General features: G+C 34.9%; 2 protein-coding genes and 1 long non-coding RNA gene across 3 annotated transcripts; all 3 read right to left on the reverse strand.

Annotated features, from left to right (window-relative positions):
- Positions 1-206: 206 nt before the first annotated feature.
- On the reverse strand, positions 207-2,595 carry LOC128127990 (uncharacterized). Its single transcript, XR_008225581.1, has 3 exons — positions 2,258-2,595; positions 1,194-2,165; positions 207-499 (listed from the first exon to the last, which is right to left on the reverse strand). It is a non-coding gene; the product is annotated as an uncharacterized LOC128127990 (long non-coding RNA).
- A 146-nt stretch (positions 2,596-2,741) lies between these two features.
- Positions 2,742-7,878, reverse strand: LOC122195721 (uncharacterized). Its single transcript, XM_042897797.2, has 3 exons — positions 7,753-7,878; positions 7,581-7,645; positions 2,742-3,246 (listed from the first exon to the last, which is right to left on the reverse strand). The coding sequence occupies exons 1-3, from the start codon at positions 7,789-7,791 to the stop codon at positions 2,901-2,903; spliced, it is 450 nt and encodes a 149-aa protein (XP_042753731.1). The 5' UTR covers positions 7,792-7,878; the 3' UTR covers positions 2,742-2,900.
- LOC111921892 (F-box protein SKIP17-like) lies at positions 7,864-9,904 on the reverse strand (the record flags this gene model as incomplete). Its single annotated transcript, XM_052766480.1, has 6 exons — positions 7,864-7,922; positions 7,999-8,084; positions 8,513-8,635; positions 8,727-8,870; positions 9,374-9,576; positions 9,662-9,904. Coding segments are annotated over 6 exons (858 nt in total), but the record flags the coding sequence as incomplete, so codon positions are not given.
- Positions 9,905-16,487: the final 6,583 nt, after the last annotated feature.

Consider the following 16,487-nt stretch of genomic DNA (forward strand, 5'->3'; position numbering starts at 1 on the left):
CTATTGTGTACAAATTATGATGTTTCTAGACAATCTTTGAAGGAAATCCACATGCATTTGGTACGAATCATATAATCAATACCATCAATGAAACTTTACAAAATACCATTTCCAACTTTCCAGTCTCTTTTTCGACAATTCCAATACTCGATTAATTCTAAGATGCAAAAATAGTCTCATTTTCTACAATTATGATCTGAATATAGGCGACATGAAAATCATAGAGTGGAACAACAAAAAGAAATAGAGTATTTGTCTAAGTATTACACTCTAAAAACTATATGCAATAAAGATAAATTAGGTTTATTTCTTGAGATTTTTTAACACTCGGTCAAAACTAAATGAGCAGGAATCATCCTTGGAAAATCATACTTCTTTACAACGTTTCCAGCTTGTTGTACTCGCTCCAATTGGGGGCATTGAACCATGTCAAATGTCGATAAAGAAAGTAACGCATCCTTGGGTAAAACACATAGACAAACAACAAAATTTTGGCCACCTATACAAATAAAATATACTATAAAAGATCGTGTAAAGTTGCAAGGAATAAGTTATATCTTAACTATATTTTAGTTTTTGACAATTTGCCATATGTTCCAAATGCTCTGTAATAATCAATAGATATAGTAAATGTTGGAGTCAAAAGGATCAGAAACAATGGATATAAGCTATTGGATCAATAGAAAAGGAATATATCATATAAATTGAATCTTTTTTATGTTAAGTTTTCATTACAGGTGGCGTAATGGATTTAATGGAGATAAGTATCCACTTGATTCAGTTAGTTGCGATACCATACTACCATTTATCATCTACTTTCATCAAGCAATCAATTTTAAAAAAAAAAAAAAAAAAAAAAAAAAAAAAAAAAAAAATGGTCCAAAATTAAAAGACCAACTATATACCTTGATGCACTCCAAAAAAAAAAAATCAAATTGCAAGCCTTGGGCCCCTAAACAATCAGTTAGTCAAGGTTTATAGCCCAAAAGAAATCAATAACTCAACCCACGATAATCAAAATATTTTACATAGTATTAAGCAATTCGAAATTTGAGTAAAGTCCATGTGATAGTTAAAAAAATCCATAATATTTTAAAATGCATCATGTATATTGATTAAAAAATTAAAAATACAATATCATGTTTCCCTTCAAATTGAATGTAGTCAATTAGGTAATAGAGTAGCAGACTTACATTTTTTTCTTATTAGCCATGTAATCACGTTTCTCTTTCATGCTTCTATTTTTTCAAAGCTGTATTTTCATTCCCCGGTCATGTTATCAGACATAAAAAAAAAAAAAAAAAAAAAAGTCATATGATCAAATAGATAAGAGTGAATCACTTTATCATTCTTTTTATGTCTGATGTTACCAAATGTCTTGTACTCCAAACTTTTAAAAAACATACCTATCAGTGAAGCTTGTAATACTACTAACCATATTGTGAATCAAATCAGAAGGACTTTCTAGCCTACCTGGCATCATACAAAAAATGGTGAAATAAATAGGCAAAAAAAATATATAATTATGCATATATGTTACCTTCTTTAGTGGATTTATTTTGCAACCGATTATAGATTTGGATATAACTCACAGATTCATGGCCTTTAGTGCTATGATTAATACTAATAACAGTGAATGGAATATGAAACTTTAACATAAAGTATAAATTAACCACATTTTAACATCTGAAAGCATGAGAAGGAGAAGTGGGAAGAGGGAAGAGGCACACATAATGACGACCAAAATAATATATCTAAAAGTGATACTTAAATCTCAAAGTGGAAACCCTAGAATTAAAATCGACATACCATTTGGGTTTTTTGTTGATGCGGGTGTTCTCTGACTTTTGATTTACGGATATGCTGCTGTAATAGAAATTGAAACATGAAAAAAAAAAATCATTTTGAAGCTGCGAATATGAAATTGTACAAATACTGAGAATCAATTTCGTTCCTAAAATTTGGATATTCTTAATGAAGTGACAAATTTTCGATTTGAATTCATGGAGATGAGCAATCGTGAGAGCAGATGCTTCCAAGAAATATGTCTGCCATGCGCCAAAGAATCCCAATTCATAGTTACAGATTTGTCAACTAAAATTGACGGGAAGAGAGAAATTTGCTTCCTAACCGAAGAATGGATGTCGAGTTCGATCTTCGAAACGCTTATACATGTTGCAAGATACATGTAGTTTAAAGAATAAAAAAAAACATAACAAATGGAAGATTTAATTTGTAGCATATATGTTATTCATACCTAAGCGAAGAATGGATGTCAAATTCGATCTTTTACTTTCTTCTGCTCTTGCTCTGGAATGTGAACGAATCCAAGATTAAAAGGTTTTGTTGATCGAAAAAAGTTAACAGAAGATTGTTGGCGGCGATGAATACCATCCAAAACCCTAAACTTTTGTCGAGAGAAGATTGTTTGCCTATAAGAAGTCAGCATATCAAATACCTATTTACAAGCAGAGTATATCGTTGATTAATTCTAAATTTCAGGAAAAAATTAGAGTACAGGGACGAAAAAAATAGGCAAACTGAATTGCGCCGATTCCATTTGAAGCGAAGGGCATTCACGTAAATTGAGCTGAAGAAAAGAAGCGGGAAAACTCTATTTTAGGGCCTGGGAGACGTGGCTCGATTCTACTTATTTATTAGGATATATATATATATATATATATATATATATATATATATATATATATATATATATATATATATATTTGCAGTACCTCACACTATAACGTATATCACCGTCGTCACCGGTATCTAATAAGCCACCACTTTCGGATATCTCATGTTGAAGGGAAAGGGATACACATCATTTTTTAATTCAATTTCAAGAATATAATGGATAAAAACAGGAGCAGAACATGCAACCTGGTTCTAAAAAAAGTTCAATGACCACTTTGGCAAATATTAACAAGTTTAATGACCTTTGAAATCGTAAAAGGAGCCAAGTGATCAAATAACCAAAATTTCAAAAGTTTAGTAGAAAAACAAAGCAGAAAATCAAACTCACAAGATGTCGTAGTTGCCTGAACTTTCCTGCAAGAAGAGCTCTCATAAACTTTATAACCTCCACCTGTCCACAATATCACATGGCATGTGTTAGTAAAGGAAGATAGAGAAAAAGAGGTAAGGAAACAAGGGGAAATTAATGTTCTTACTTTATCAAGACCATACAACCCATGTAAAATCATGACCTCCAAACTATTTCCACCACCTTTGGTGACAAGGTCCCTGCAAATGATGGAAAACCACACAATTAAATGTTATTGTTTGGAGAATTACAAAAAAACATTACTCATGATTAGAAATACTCACCTCAACATACAAATTAATGTAAGAAATAATTTATAAGCATTAAGTTCCTACAACTTCTACCATTAAAGTTTTGCACCCAAAGAATAGGAAATATGACCAGTAAAATACCAAATGACTCTTTCTAATAAATAACCCAACAAAAAAAAAAAAAAAAAAAAAAAAAGACAAAATTGCAAAAATGGTCCGTGTGTTTTATCTAAAAAGATTAGTAATGCAATGGTCCAAAATTGGGCATTTTGGTACTTCCACTTACTCTTTCATCCCCACACACATACTATTTTAAGGCCATCCCCAATGGGGATTCTATGAAGAGTTTAATGGGATAAAAAGTAGTGATGTGGCACTTAATAGAGTAAAAATGCAATGTAGCTTGAGTTTATTGAATGGGGAGTTCAATCCCCATTGAACCGTGTAATGCTTTTTTTTTCTTTTTTTTTTCAATTTAATATAACAATTTCTAGTGAAAATAATACTTTTTTTTCAACAAACATATTATATATTATTTTTTTTATTTATCTTTATTTTATTTTATATTTAATAATTTAGTTTATTAAGTTACTTTATATTTTTTTATTCTAAAGAATAAAAAAATATATAAATCATAAAAATATTTTAAAAAGATAACATCTTATTTAATGTATTATTCGTAACTTTTAATTTTATTGTAAACTATAATTAATATTTTATAATTGTAACTTTGAATTTCTAATTAATGTAATATTTTAGTTTTATTTATTAATATTATTTATAAAAAAAATAAAATGATGACGTGACAATCCATTGAACTTTTAATAATTTAATGGAGTGTAGAGTTTAATGGGTTAAATGGTATGGTTAGTGGAATAAAAATGTGGCAATCCATTGAACTCTTAAGAGTTCAATGCATTGGAGATGGCCTAATACCTTAATTAAAAACAAATAAAAATGGGCCACTCCACCCTCATCCCCCTACGGCCCCCTCATCTCTCTCTTTCTCTAATTTCATTCCCCAAACCCATCTGTGGATAGTTTTCTCCCATATTGATTTCTTCCATCGTCTAAGCTAACCATTGATCAAGAAAAAATGGGTCAGGGGGTTTTTCAATTATCTAGCTATTAACACATGGTATCAGAAAGTCCCTAGGACCTTTCTTTTTCCACCTATTTCGCTTCCTCTTTCCGCTAAATCTCTTTCTTCTTCTCTTTTCTTTTCCGGTGACTATGTCTTCATCCTCCGTAGATCATACCCTCCCAATGAATACACTCCTTCATATGATCACCATCAAGTTATCTCCTTCAAACTACCTTCTGTGGAAAAATCAGATGCTATCCCTACTTGCTTATCAGAACCTTCTTCCTCACAATGACGGTTCTGCAGTCGCACCTTCTCCTGAAGTCCTAACTGATGGCAAGTCCAGCCCTAATACTCTCTATACTACTTGGAAAATAGATGATCAACGAGCCGTCATTATCCTTCATGCCTCCCTCTCTGAGGAGGCAGTTGCTGAGATTGTTGGCCTTCCGTCTGCTCGCCTCATTTGGCTGGCGCTTGAGACTGCCTACAACAACTCTTCTGTTGAAAGGATCCAGAACTTGCGTGACCAACTTCGTCAATCAGTGAAAGTTGTGTCTACTGTTGTTGAATTTGCCCGTAAATTTGAGATCAATTGGCGGCCATAGGACATCCCGTTGATGACTCGGACAAGTTGCATTGGTTCCTGTGCGGGTTAGGGCCCTCGTTTGAAACTTTTTCAACTGCTGTGAGAACCAATCGGCCGGCGCCTTACTTTCGTGACCTCTTGGCTCAAGCCGAGAGTCACGAGTTGTTCTTGAAATCACTGCATGGTTCCACCCATTCCGCTGCTGCTTTCCCTGTGGTTCGCCCCTCCACTACCCCCTTACATAAATCTCGCACCAGCTTCCGGCCTTCACGTGGAGGTTCCAATGTTGGTCGGGGACGTGGTAGGCGACCTCCCCACTGTCAACTATGTCGTATTGATGGTCACTATGCCAATGTTTTCCCTCAACTTTCAAGTTTTGCTGCTAAAACTACTACACCTGGTATCGATATTGCAAATGCTTTTCGTGCTCAATGCATTATTGCTCCTTCACACCCGGATTGGTATGTTGATTCCGGGGCTACTGACCATATGACATCATCCTCGGATACGGTCACTCCGGGTACTACACAATCGTCTCCTGCCAATATCACTTTTGGGAACAGTAATTCGCTTCCTATTTCCCATATTGGTCATACTATGGTTCACAATCAATTTCATTTGAATGATGTGTTGGTTGTCCCACGCCTTACCAAAAACTTACTTTTTGTTAGTAAATTGACCGCTGATAATCATTTCGATGTGTTATTTTCTCATCCCAATTTCTATATTCAAGACTGCTCCACGAGACAAGTCCTAGCCCAAGGCAGATGTGAAAGTGGGTTATATGTGCTCCATTCGCGTCCTCAAGCCCTTGTTGCTGCTTCATCCTTAAAGGCTTCATTTGAGTTATGGCATTTACGGTTGGGTCATGTGGCTTTTGATACTATTTTGCTTTTAAATAAAATGGGAAGGTTATATGTCACTTCTTTACTACCTAAACCTCTTTTGTGTTCGCCTTGTCAAATGTCTAAGGCACAACGATTATCTTTTGAGGTTAATGAAAAACGGGCTTTATACCCACTTGACTTGGTTCATTGTGATTTATGGGGGCCATCCCTGGTTTTGTCTGTTAATGGCTATCGATATTATGCTTTGTTTGTGGATGATTATTCTCGTTTTGGTTGGTTATATCCGTTAAAAGCGAAATCTAAATTCCATGTTATCTTCTTAAAATTCATGAAATTTGTACAAACACAATTCTTCAGAAAAATCAAAACTTTTCAAAGTGATGAGGGCACCGAGTTTGTCAATCATTATGTTCGTCACCTATTAACACATAAACCTTATTTAAGAGATTTATCAACTTCTGAATCTAAGAGAAAAATTAATATTAGATTTGGAGGCTGATGAAGTTAAAGCAAAGAAGAACAAGGAAAGTTTTTTTGGAGATTATAATATGACCTTATGATGTCTTCCAAACAGAATCGAAGCAGGTAACCCAAAAGGGTAACACAGGCTCATGTAACCCACAACTTCATCCAGCTGATGCAATTGGTGCACCTGGTTTCATGGGATCTATTAATTGACTCCAGATTTAGAGGGTATTTGGATAAATTAGTTTATAGCTTATTAGCTTATTGCGGTGGGAAATTGGGAATAAGCAGTTTTTGCAAAAGTATTTGTGGTGGGTATAAGCAATAAGCAAAAAGCTAGGGGATGCTTATTTAGCTTATTCCTACCACAATAAGCTGATTTTTAAGGATTCTTATCCAAACACTTAAACTTAGCTTATTATGGTGGGAATAAGCAATAATCACCCTCTTTTTTCCCTATCCAAACACCCTCTTAGTGTGACTCACAAAGTTATATCCATTTTCGATTTGGAAAACAGAAAATGGAACCAACAAAATCCGATTTGATGATAAGTTAAGAGAAGTCCATTTTCAGATCACAACGACGTCAGAGACTAGCAGAATCCGGTGAGGGAAGGTCTTTGGTGGCCTTACCGATGCCTCTCATGTCAAAGGTGACTGTGAGTGTGTGTGTGTGTGTGTGTTAGATCTTAGAGGCAGAATTTAATTGCAAACACATTGAAAACCTGTCACTCAAACTTACACACTGAGATCCAACTTGAATATTTGAATATATATATATATATATATATATATATATATATATATATATATATATATATATATATATATATATATATATAAAAGCTCCTAAAGTTTGTACTTAATCCCATTTGATTTTTCAAGCATATCAACTGGAAGTTTCAGTTGTCTTCATCTGGCTAACGTTTATGTCCCTCGTGTGAAAAGGGAGAAAGATTGTTGATTTTATGCAGACATTAGAGAATAATGAAAAGGGGGTGTGGGTTGAACACAGAGAAAGAAAAATGGGGGTCAAGATTGAAGCGTGAGAGAGATATGAAGGGACCAAAATGCCCTTTCTCTTTTTGCTAGATAACGTTAGGAACTAATGGCTGTTACCAAGAGGGACAAAAACAATAAAAATGTCTAATTTCAAACCAAGGGTGCACCACAAAACTTTTTTGAACCAAAACCACATATTTTAACCACCATGGGGACCATTTTTGCAATTTTGTGAAAAAAAAAATCACTGAAGGACATCAGGGATGTAATTTAATGAAAGTTCAAGGCCACTTACTCTAAAAAGGCGCCAGTGAGAGAGTAACAATTTGTAAAGTCGACATATTTTAGCTCGTTAAACCCCTGCAATGGAGATTACTAACAGATAATTAATCAACAGGGCAATTTCACATGTTAAAAAGTCAGCATATTCATGTGTTCTTCAAATACCAGAGAGAGACAATGGATACCTTCAACAGCTTGAAAGCTTCAGAAGGAAACAGTTGCATGCTTGCAGTACCAAAGTGGTTATCTTAGGGCAGTTGACCACAAATTCTTTGCACACCCAGGTTTCTACCAAATCAGGTCTGCCTGCGTTGTGTGTGAGATGAGATCTCACAGATCGAATTGATTCGACAGTCTTTTCAAATATTTAAAAAATAAAAAAAAATAAAAAAAAATAAAAAAATCATCAACAAAGTTTAGAATGGACAAACCTCCGCTAAATTCGAAGATAAAATGCTCTAGCAAGCGACAATATCTACTCACGCACTCCAGTATACGACTGATATAAACATCCATCCTGTCATCAAGAAAACATTTTTATTAGTGTTTCATAAAAGAAATAGACATTGCAGAAAGCACAATACAAATAACAAGTGATATCAATGAATAACCATGCATGCCAAGATTTAACTAGTAGTTTAAGATGACTGTAAAAAGCTTTCTATAGCAAAAATTCCATTTTTCCCCTCTCTACACTTTTATAATGTAGAAAACTAAATTGAAGTTTATAGTTACTCTACAGTCTTGGAAAGGTCAGCCTTTACATTCTCCCCTAGCTAAGTATCTCAAGCTCCAGTAATTTTTAGGTAAAAATGATCTTGAGAAACAAAGCCAAAGGACTTATTATAAGACTTAAGTAACACCCACAAACAAAGATAAGCAGCGAATCTCATTAACAAGCAGACTGAAGGAAGAAGTTATCAAAAAAGCCAAGGGACGACTTACATGCCCACAAATTTTAGCTCAACAAGAGAATGGCAAACCGACAAAGATGCCGAAAGTGCATCCGAAAGTGTTGTCTCATCCTTCATTTTAATTCTGTAAAGGTGCAAACTTCTCAAACGAGACCTTGCAATTACAACATACAGTGTCAGTAGAAACTATAGACTATACTTGTACAATGATATAATTCATTTATTCCAAAATAATGAAAACATACCCAGGTACACCACCATTCGTACTCAAAGAACTCAAGCAAAAGCCTGTTAAGAAAGGTGACTCCTCTATTTTTAGGAACTGCTTATAACTCCTTTCATCATCACCATCGCTGATATAAGGCGGCAGTACACCAAGCTTAATAGACCTTAAGTTGAAGAAGTAGATATTAGTAAGTGTGTGGGTGCTAATGAATAATTAATGCCAACAGTTATATGAACCAGACCACAGAATGCAAAACGATATGCATTTTCACCAAATCAATGTATCAAATACCTCAGCCTCAAGCTTGAAAGTGTGCAATTGTGCACATGAGCATATATAAATTGTTGGATGTTCTACTTCTACATGTCATTTAAGTTTCTCATGGATGAAAAGGGAAGACAACATTCCTCATGCTTCTAAGGCCCAATGGTAATCACAAACCGAAAACTGTCTGGCCAGAATGACACTAATCCCAAATTCAGCCTATGAACTTAAAAAGAACAAGCTACGACACCTTACCTTAAAGCTTATTAATTTTATATAAAGCCGTGTGAGTATCATGCATGATTCTAGAAAATACTACCCAACAATCATAATTTTACCAAACATAATTAAATGACAAAATTAATGAGCTTATCACAAAAGGGAAGAAGATCGAGATATTACTGAAGCGCACTTCCAGCTCGCTGGATCATCTTAGATACCATATCATCTTTGTTGTTGGGGTCTTTGCTCTTGGGTTTGATTTTGGGTGTTAAAGTACCCAAGTTAATATTAATATAACACAAAGGATCTATGGCACACTTCTTAAAAAACGAACACGTAGCCCCGGCACAGAATAGGCTTTGGGTATCAAGCATAGAGAAAACCTGGAAATCAATAACATCACACCACAAAAATCACTTCAATTACAAAATTCAACAGACCATGCAAATTGAAATTCGAAATACGTACGTTGATTGTCAGGTCTGGAGAGAGAGGCCAGACGGATGCATTATGAACGGAAGATCGTTTACGAGCGGATCTCTTGGCAGCTTCGACCAATACGGATGAGAGGTGAATAGCACGTTCGATAAAATCATCATCGTTTTGGTGGGAATCGGTAGATCTAGATTCGATAAAGCCATCGAATGAGGCGTCTATTAAGGCGGAATCGGAAACAGCAAACAAGGACTCGAATAGAGCGTTGATGTTCAATTAATCGTAATTATCATCCCTAGGTGAATGTTTCGCCATGGAACTGGAAGTACGTGGGAACGGAAGTACAGTTGCTAGCGGGAAAAAAACTAGCTTTTAAACTGAATAAGTTTTAGGGATAACGATCAATGCGGCAGGGCCATGGCCCAGGAAAACAATGGGCCTACGGCCATCAAGTTTACAGCATTTTATGCGTATTTTTGGGCCAAAATTAATATTACAGTAAGAATTTTGTCCATGGGCCAAAATTGAAGCAGCAGCCAGGAGTAATCCATCGCTTGAAACACACAGTCTCAGCTGTCCCATAGTCGCACGCCTAATATTGGTATTGGAAAGGAAATGTTGACTTATTTGTTTTCTTTAAAAAAAGCAAGACAAAACTTTGGACTGTTATTTGTCAAAAACTGTGGATGAGGTCCAAAAAGATTTTAACTTGCACGATAATCCAAAATGAAATTTTTTTTTGTGGATTTGGTCCCTTACAAATGTGAAAAGACTATCATATCTTTTTAATTTCTTTTTTTATATTTTCTAATATTTATTTATATATTTCTAGAATTAAGAAAAATAAAAATCTCACCATATCTCTACCTCACCAGACTCGGACACCCCCCTCTCTCTCTCTCTCTCTCTCTCTCCGTCCTTCCCCTTCTTCTTGATAAACCAGATTTTCTAGAAATCCAAAATTTTGAATGCAGACAAAGCATATCAAAAACCCAAAACATGAAGCTTTTGAGAAAACCCTTCTAATTTTTAACAGATTTAACCCATGGAAGATGAAGTGATCGGTTGTTACGATTTTGGAGCCTATTGCGATTTTGTGAAAACCCAACAAATCGAAAATCAGATGTAGCAAAATCGAACTACTTTGTTGCCCCCTGATTCGAACATATTACGATTTTGGAGTTAATCCTTATTGTTGCTCGATTTGGTGTGATACGCCCTATATTTCTCTTGTTTGATTCTCTTTGTGATGGCTAGATATGTTGCCCCCTGAATCGAGTGCACCTCTTGATTTGTTCTTGACCCAGTTGTGAAATCAAGATTAAAATTAGGAAGAACTAAGAAAATCAAACCCACCATCACAATCACCATCACCATCATTCATCAAAGGTAAAGAATTTGGTTGTCGAAGAGCCACTGAGCCACGCCACCACCACCATTATTCAGACAGCCACCAGATATGTACGTTGCAAAGCCATAACACGACCAGCATCGGCGATTTGGTTATATTACAGACGAATTAGAGATTTTAAGGTAAGCTTTTGTTGGTTTTTTGACAGATCGAGTCTTAATGTGTGTGGGTGTTTTTCATCAGGTTGTAGGTTAGAGGTGGCAGTCCCTGGTGTTGTTGTTTTTGTTTGGGTTTTCCAACGAAGAAATAGGGATGGAGGAATGGTGGGTTGTAATGAAGTTTACACTAAATCTTCAAGTGGGTTTCTGTTTTTTTGCAGGTTTTGAAGAAGAAGAATAAAGAGAGAGAGAGAGAGAGAGATGATACGGTGGAGTGGGGGTGGGGTAATGGTGGGGTGTGTATTTTTTGTATTTGTAAATTTCCTTTTATTTTGTAATTATAAAACATTAAAAATTGTAAAAATAATGTAAAAAAGAAATTAAAATGGCAAAAACGTCCATTCACGTTTTCTAGGGACCAAAATCATGGGAATATCTTAATTTTGGGACCAAAACCACATAAAATTCTTGGTTTTGGACCAACCATGCAAGTCGGAAACTTTTTGAACCGTATCTACAGTTTTTTGCAAACCACAAGGACCAAATTTATAGTTTTGTCATAAAAACAAATATGTGCGACAACTAAAGAAACACTTTTGAAAAGTGATTTTCAAAACCTTTAAAAAATACATTTTTAGGAAATCAAAGAATATAACTTTTCAACCAGGTTGTGGTTAATGTGGCATAGTGACGTGTCAATCTTGAAGACGTGACATTGACATGGCATGATGACACGGCATTTTTTGGTTACATCATATTTTATGTGCCAAAATCAATGTTTTAAAAACCGGTTTGAACTGGTCGGTCGAATCGGTTGGAACGGGAATTGGGAGATTGAACGGTTTAACTATCACCGGTTTTACATTGATTTTTGAACTGGATTGAACCGGCCGGTTTTTAGAAAAATCCGGTTGAACCGGTCAAAATAAACCGGTTAAACCGAATAAAAACACATGAAAAAAAATCATTTACATAATAAACTTTGGTGATTTTTTTCAAATCTATTTAGTTTTCTCTAAATAAAAACATATGGTAAATGTTATAAAAAATTTTAATGCGTTTGTATTCATCTAAAACTATATTTCGTTTCGATATTATATTTTATTTTTCTTTTTGACGTATATGGATTGTTGTAAACACTAAAACTTATGGTTATGTGTTATTTTAATGTATTTGGATTCATCTACAACTTATTTTTATGTGTATATTTAATGTTTGAACTTGTAAATATCAAATTCATTATTTATATATGTATGCATGTGTAGAAAAAAAAAATGAGAAATATAGAAACCGGTTTACCCGGCGGTCAAACCGGTTGAACTAGGAACCAGTCACCATATTGGTTCAACTAAAAAACTGATTTTTAAAACATTGGCCAAAATTTAATATATATATATATATATATATATATATATATATATATATATATATATATATATATATATATATATATATATATATATATATATATATATATATATATATATATATATATATATATATATATATAGTGACTTAATTGAAAAAAAAAAAACATATGATATATTCAATTGATCGTAATTACACCTACGTGAATGTTCGACCATGGAAAGAAAGGTACACCGTGAGAGCAGCAGGGCCATAGTGCCCAGGAAGACGATGGGCTTAGAAGCATCAAATGTACAACACTTTTTATGGTCTTATGTGGGCCAAAGTCTAGTAAGAATTTTGTCATTGGCCCAAAACTAAAGCACCGATAAAGTCATCGCAAGCCTTAGTTATTCTATAAACATTGTTGTAGCATTGATGGCACCTTTAATATTAATATTGAAAGGGTGTTTAGGACTGAGCTTCACTTATTTGTTTTTTTGAAAAAGATTCTAATAAATTGTTTGACAACTAAAGAAATATATTTAAAATATGATTTTCACAACCTTTAAAAAAATTTAAGAAATAAAAAAATATAACTTTTTAACCATGTTAGTGTTGATGTGACATTGTGACATGTTAGTTTTGAAGATGTGACATTAACACGAAATGATGGCATGTTACTTTTTGGTAACATCACATTTTGGGTGACAGAATTGAAACAAAAAACATAATGTAATGACTTAATTGAAAAAAAAAATTAAGCATCAAAATCATATTTTTATTAAAACTTAGTATCTTTTTTGAAATTTTCCATTACATAAAGGTTTTTATAGGATCCTTACAACAAAAGATTATGCTATTTATATTCATTCTCACATGTCTCTAGACCATTTGTGACTTTGTAGTTCACATTCTCAACCATTCTTTTGCATTCTATCTAATATGTGACTTAAAAAAACTCAATGATCATTTATTTCAATAAGGGAAAATCTAATGTCATTAATACGAATATTAGATTTAATCAGTTATATGGACATTTTTTATCTTAATTTATGATAACAAATTAAAAGAATTGATTTAGTAGGTCATGTGTTTCAACTTAAATGTGTATCATATTATGTTCCATAAAACGATAATTCCATGATTCCACCTAATTGTATGATAACTTCGACATGGAGAGGATTTCAATGCATCAAAGGTTATCTTATTGTCGATGCTTGATTGTGATGTAAGGATGAATTTAAATGGATCATTGATATCTTAATTTTGTGGCCCAAGATGCGACACCATTGTGTATAGTTGGTTGTGTAGCCGCATGATTTCAAGAAATTAAAAATCAAGAGTTGTTGTTTGGTAATGATTCATGGCCATGCATTTGGGTTTTAAATCAAGAGTTGGTTGTTTGGTAATGACATGGTCAGGCATTCAGGTTTTATGTACTTGCATGAAGTTTTCATGTGGTGGAATTGATACAATAGTGCTGGTTACAATGAATAAAAGTAATGGCTCCTCAAATGAAATTTGAGAAGTTCATAATAACAATTATAGTATGGGGTGATGGTTGTCAAATCCAACAAATAAATAACCCTAAAAATTGCACATTAAAATAGCGTATAATGGTAAAGGGATCGAATCTACGAGGATTGGTTCAATTTATAACTCAATTTAAATCTCTTTGTAAAAATACATATGAAACGACAATAAAAATAAAAAGTAGGGATCTTAGTCTTTGTTATAAATCTATACACAAATTAATCTAGAAAAAGTTGATGTAAATCAAGATGGGGGAAATGGTTGACATTGGAAGTTCATCATTTGAACATTTGATAAATAAATCATTAAAAAGTCAAAGATGCTCTTATCATCTGTACTGCCTTTTGCATCTTCCTTGAAGATTGTAACAGACGAAGACGGAAGACATTGATTTAGTTATCTTTGTCTCTATCCTCTTTCTAAAGATAGATAAGCAAGGTTTTTCTCATTACTGGCAAGAAGCCTTAAGAGAAGAAGCTCTTTCTAGTGGAAGAGGCTAGGCAAGCACATCAAAGGCTTGGACAGAATTGGTGTCGTTTTCCCACGCCTCCTTTTCCATAATATGATTATGAGCTGCAGAATGCTTGAAGTTGGAATTTGAGCATTGAATAATCTCTAATTTGGCTATAGCAATCTGTAACACTCATAAAAATTTAAGCCAATTTAAAACTTTTCAAAACATTTAAAACCAACAGTTATTACAAATTTGTTTTCAAATTGTATAATATCAAAGTTTTCCCAGAAACATAAACAAATCATGAGGAGTTGTACGATCATGTCTTCGCCTTGTCGCGATCCCCTGATGTACCTGAAACAATAAACTGAAACTGTAATTCCGGAAGCATAGTGAGTTCCCCCAAAATACCGATACACTGCACATAATATATATACAGCTAACAGCATATACTGGGTCCACAACTTTACAGACTGGATTACCCCCTGGGCCCACGGTGTGAATCTGGATTGCCTTCCGAGCACACAGCTCACATATGGATTGCCACCGAGCCCACAGTACGAGTCTCCCTTAGCTTGTATCTGGAATGCTCACAGGTTTGTTGGTTACCGCACGGAGCAATATCACCTCAACCCATCCCACATAATATGTCGACATATATAACACAACTGATCTACCTAAATGACATAACAACTAGCATGCAACATTAACTCATACTCACATACTACCAACTGCTAGGATATCATATCCACTGGGCATGCAGATAATCAGATAATAACACAGGTAGTCCGACAGACCTACCAATTTGGCATAGCAACTAGCATGCAAACTAACTCATAATCAATCAAGACACCACTGCTAGGATAACATATCCAATGGGTCGGTCTTGGTGCCTTGGACCCTTTAGTATAGTGAGGTAACTCACCTCGCAAGTAGCTCGGAAGATAGTGTCAAACTCCTCCAAATGTAACTCCAACTCCAACACCTATAATCACCAATGTCCTTTGCTATAATATCCAATTTACCAAAAGTACCCTCAGAAGTTAACTGGTCAAACTCTAATCAAAGCCAACTTTTGGTCAAAGTCAACCATCAGGTTGACTCGACTCTCCGATTGGTCCACCAACTTGCTGAGTCCCCTCGTCCACTTACTGCTATAATCTCGTCCTTACTCGCCGAGTCTAGCAAGATCCCGACGAGTTCATCTTCAATAACACCTTTTGACTATCTTCAACCAACTCACCGAGTTCGCTCTTGAACTCGCCGAGTTCATCTTCATCCGAATGAATGAGTCTAGCCTCTGACTCGCCGAGTTCTCTAGGAACCGTCGAGTCCATCTTCATGAGGTTGGGACATTGCATTGGATTCACTGAGTCTGCTCATATACTCGTCGAGTCCTATGATTTCCAGGTCCAAAACAAACCCCTAGCAGGCTGAGTGTTCCTTCCACTCAACCAAAACCATTTCCAGAAAACGTTTTGGGGGAAAATGCGACATGACTCGCCGAGTCACCCAAGTGACTCTTCGAGTCCCTCTTTGTCCAAAACTATACAGTCGATTATAATGGGTCTTAACGCATTAAAACCATATATCTGGCCTCCTAGGGTCCATTTCATACGTAAAGCTACAAACTTGATGTCCATGCATGGGGCTTTTGGCTCAAAATCCATAAAAGGGGAGGAGAATTTATATGATGCATGGGTCTCCCATGCCCATAAAGTTGGCATCTTTATGCCATGGGAACCCTCAATGGATCCAAATCTGAAGTCCTTATCTCAAAATCGTGGTTGCATCCAAGAATGGCTCCAAAATGGCTTCCAAAAACCCTAAGTTACTCCCAAAAGAGTATCTAATGAAAAAAGAAGCAAGGTCTGGACTTTTTACCTCCAATAAACAGGAAATGAAGTAAAACCTCTGGATCTCCTTGCTCTTTCTGAAATCCCAAGCTCCTCCTTCTTCTCTTCAACCTTCTAACTTGCACAAAATGGCTCAAAATCACTCAAAAACGGCTAG

The sequence above is a fragment of the Lactuca sativa genome, chromosome 8 (genome assembly GCF_002870075.4).
Source record: "Lactuca sativa cultivar Salinas chromosome 8, Lsat_Salinas_v11, whole genome shotgun sequence".
Lineage (NCBI taxonomy): Eukaryota > Viridiplantae > Streptophyta > Magnoliopsida > Asterales > Asteraceae > Lactuca > Lactuca sativa.

Bases quoted from the DNA above. Each gene is read 5' to 3' on its own strand.
- LOC122195721 (XM_042897797.2), bottom strand. From the start codon at position 7,791: ATGCAACTGTTTCCTTCTGAAGCTTTCAAGCTGTTGAAG. The intron at 7,646-7,752 runs GTATCCATTGTC...TCTCCATTGCAG, and splicing joins AAGCTTTCAAGCTGTTGAAG to GGGTTTAACGAGCTAAAATA. The intron at 3,247-7,580 runs GTAAGTGGCCTT...CATCATTTGCAG, and splicing joins CTCACTGGCGCCTTTTTAGA to GGACCTTGTCACCAAAGGTG.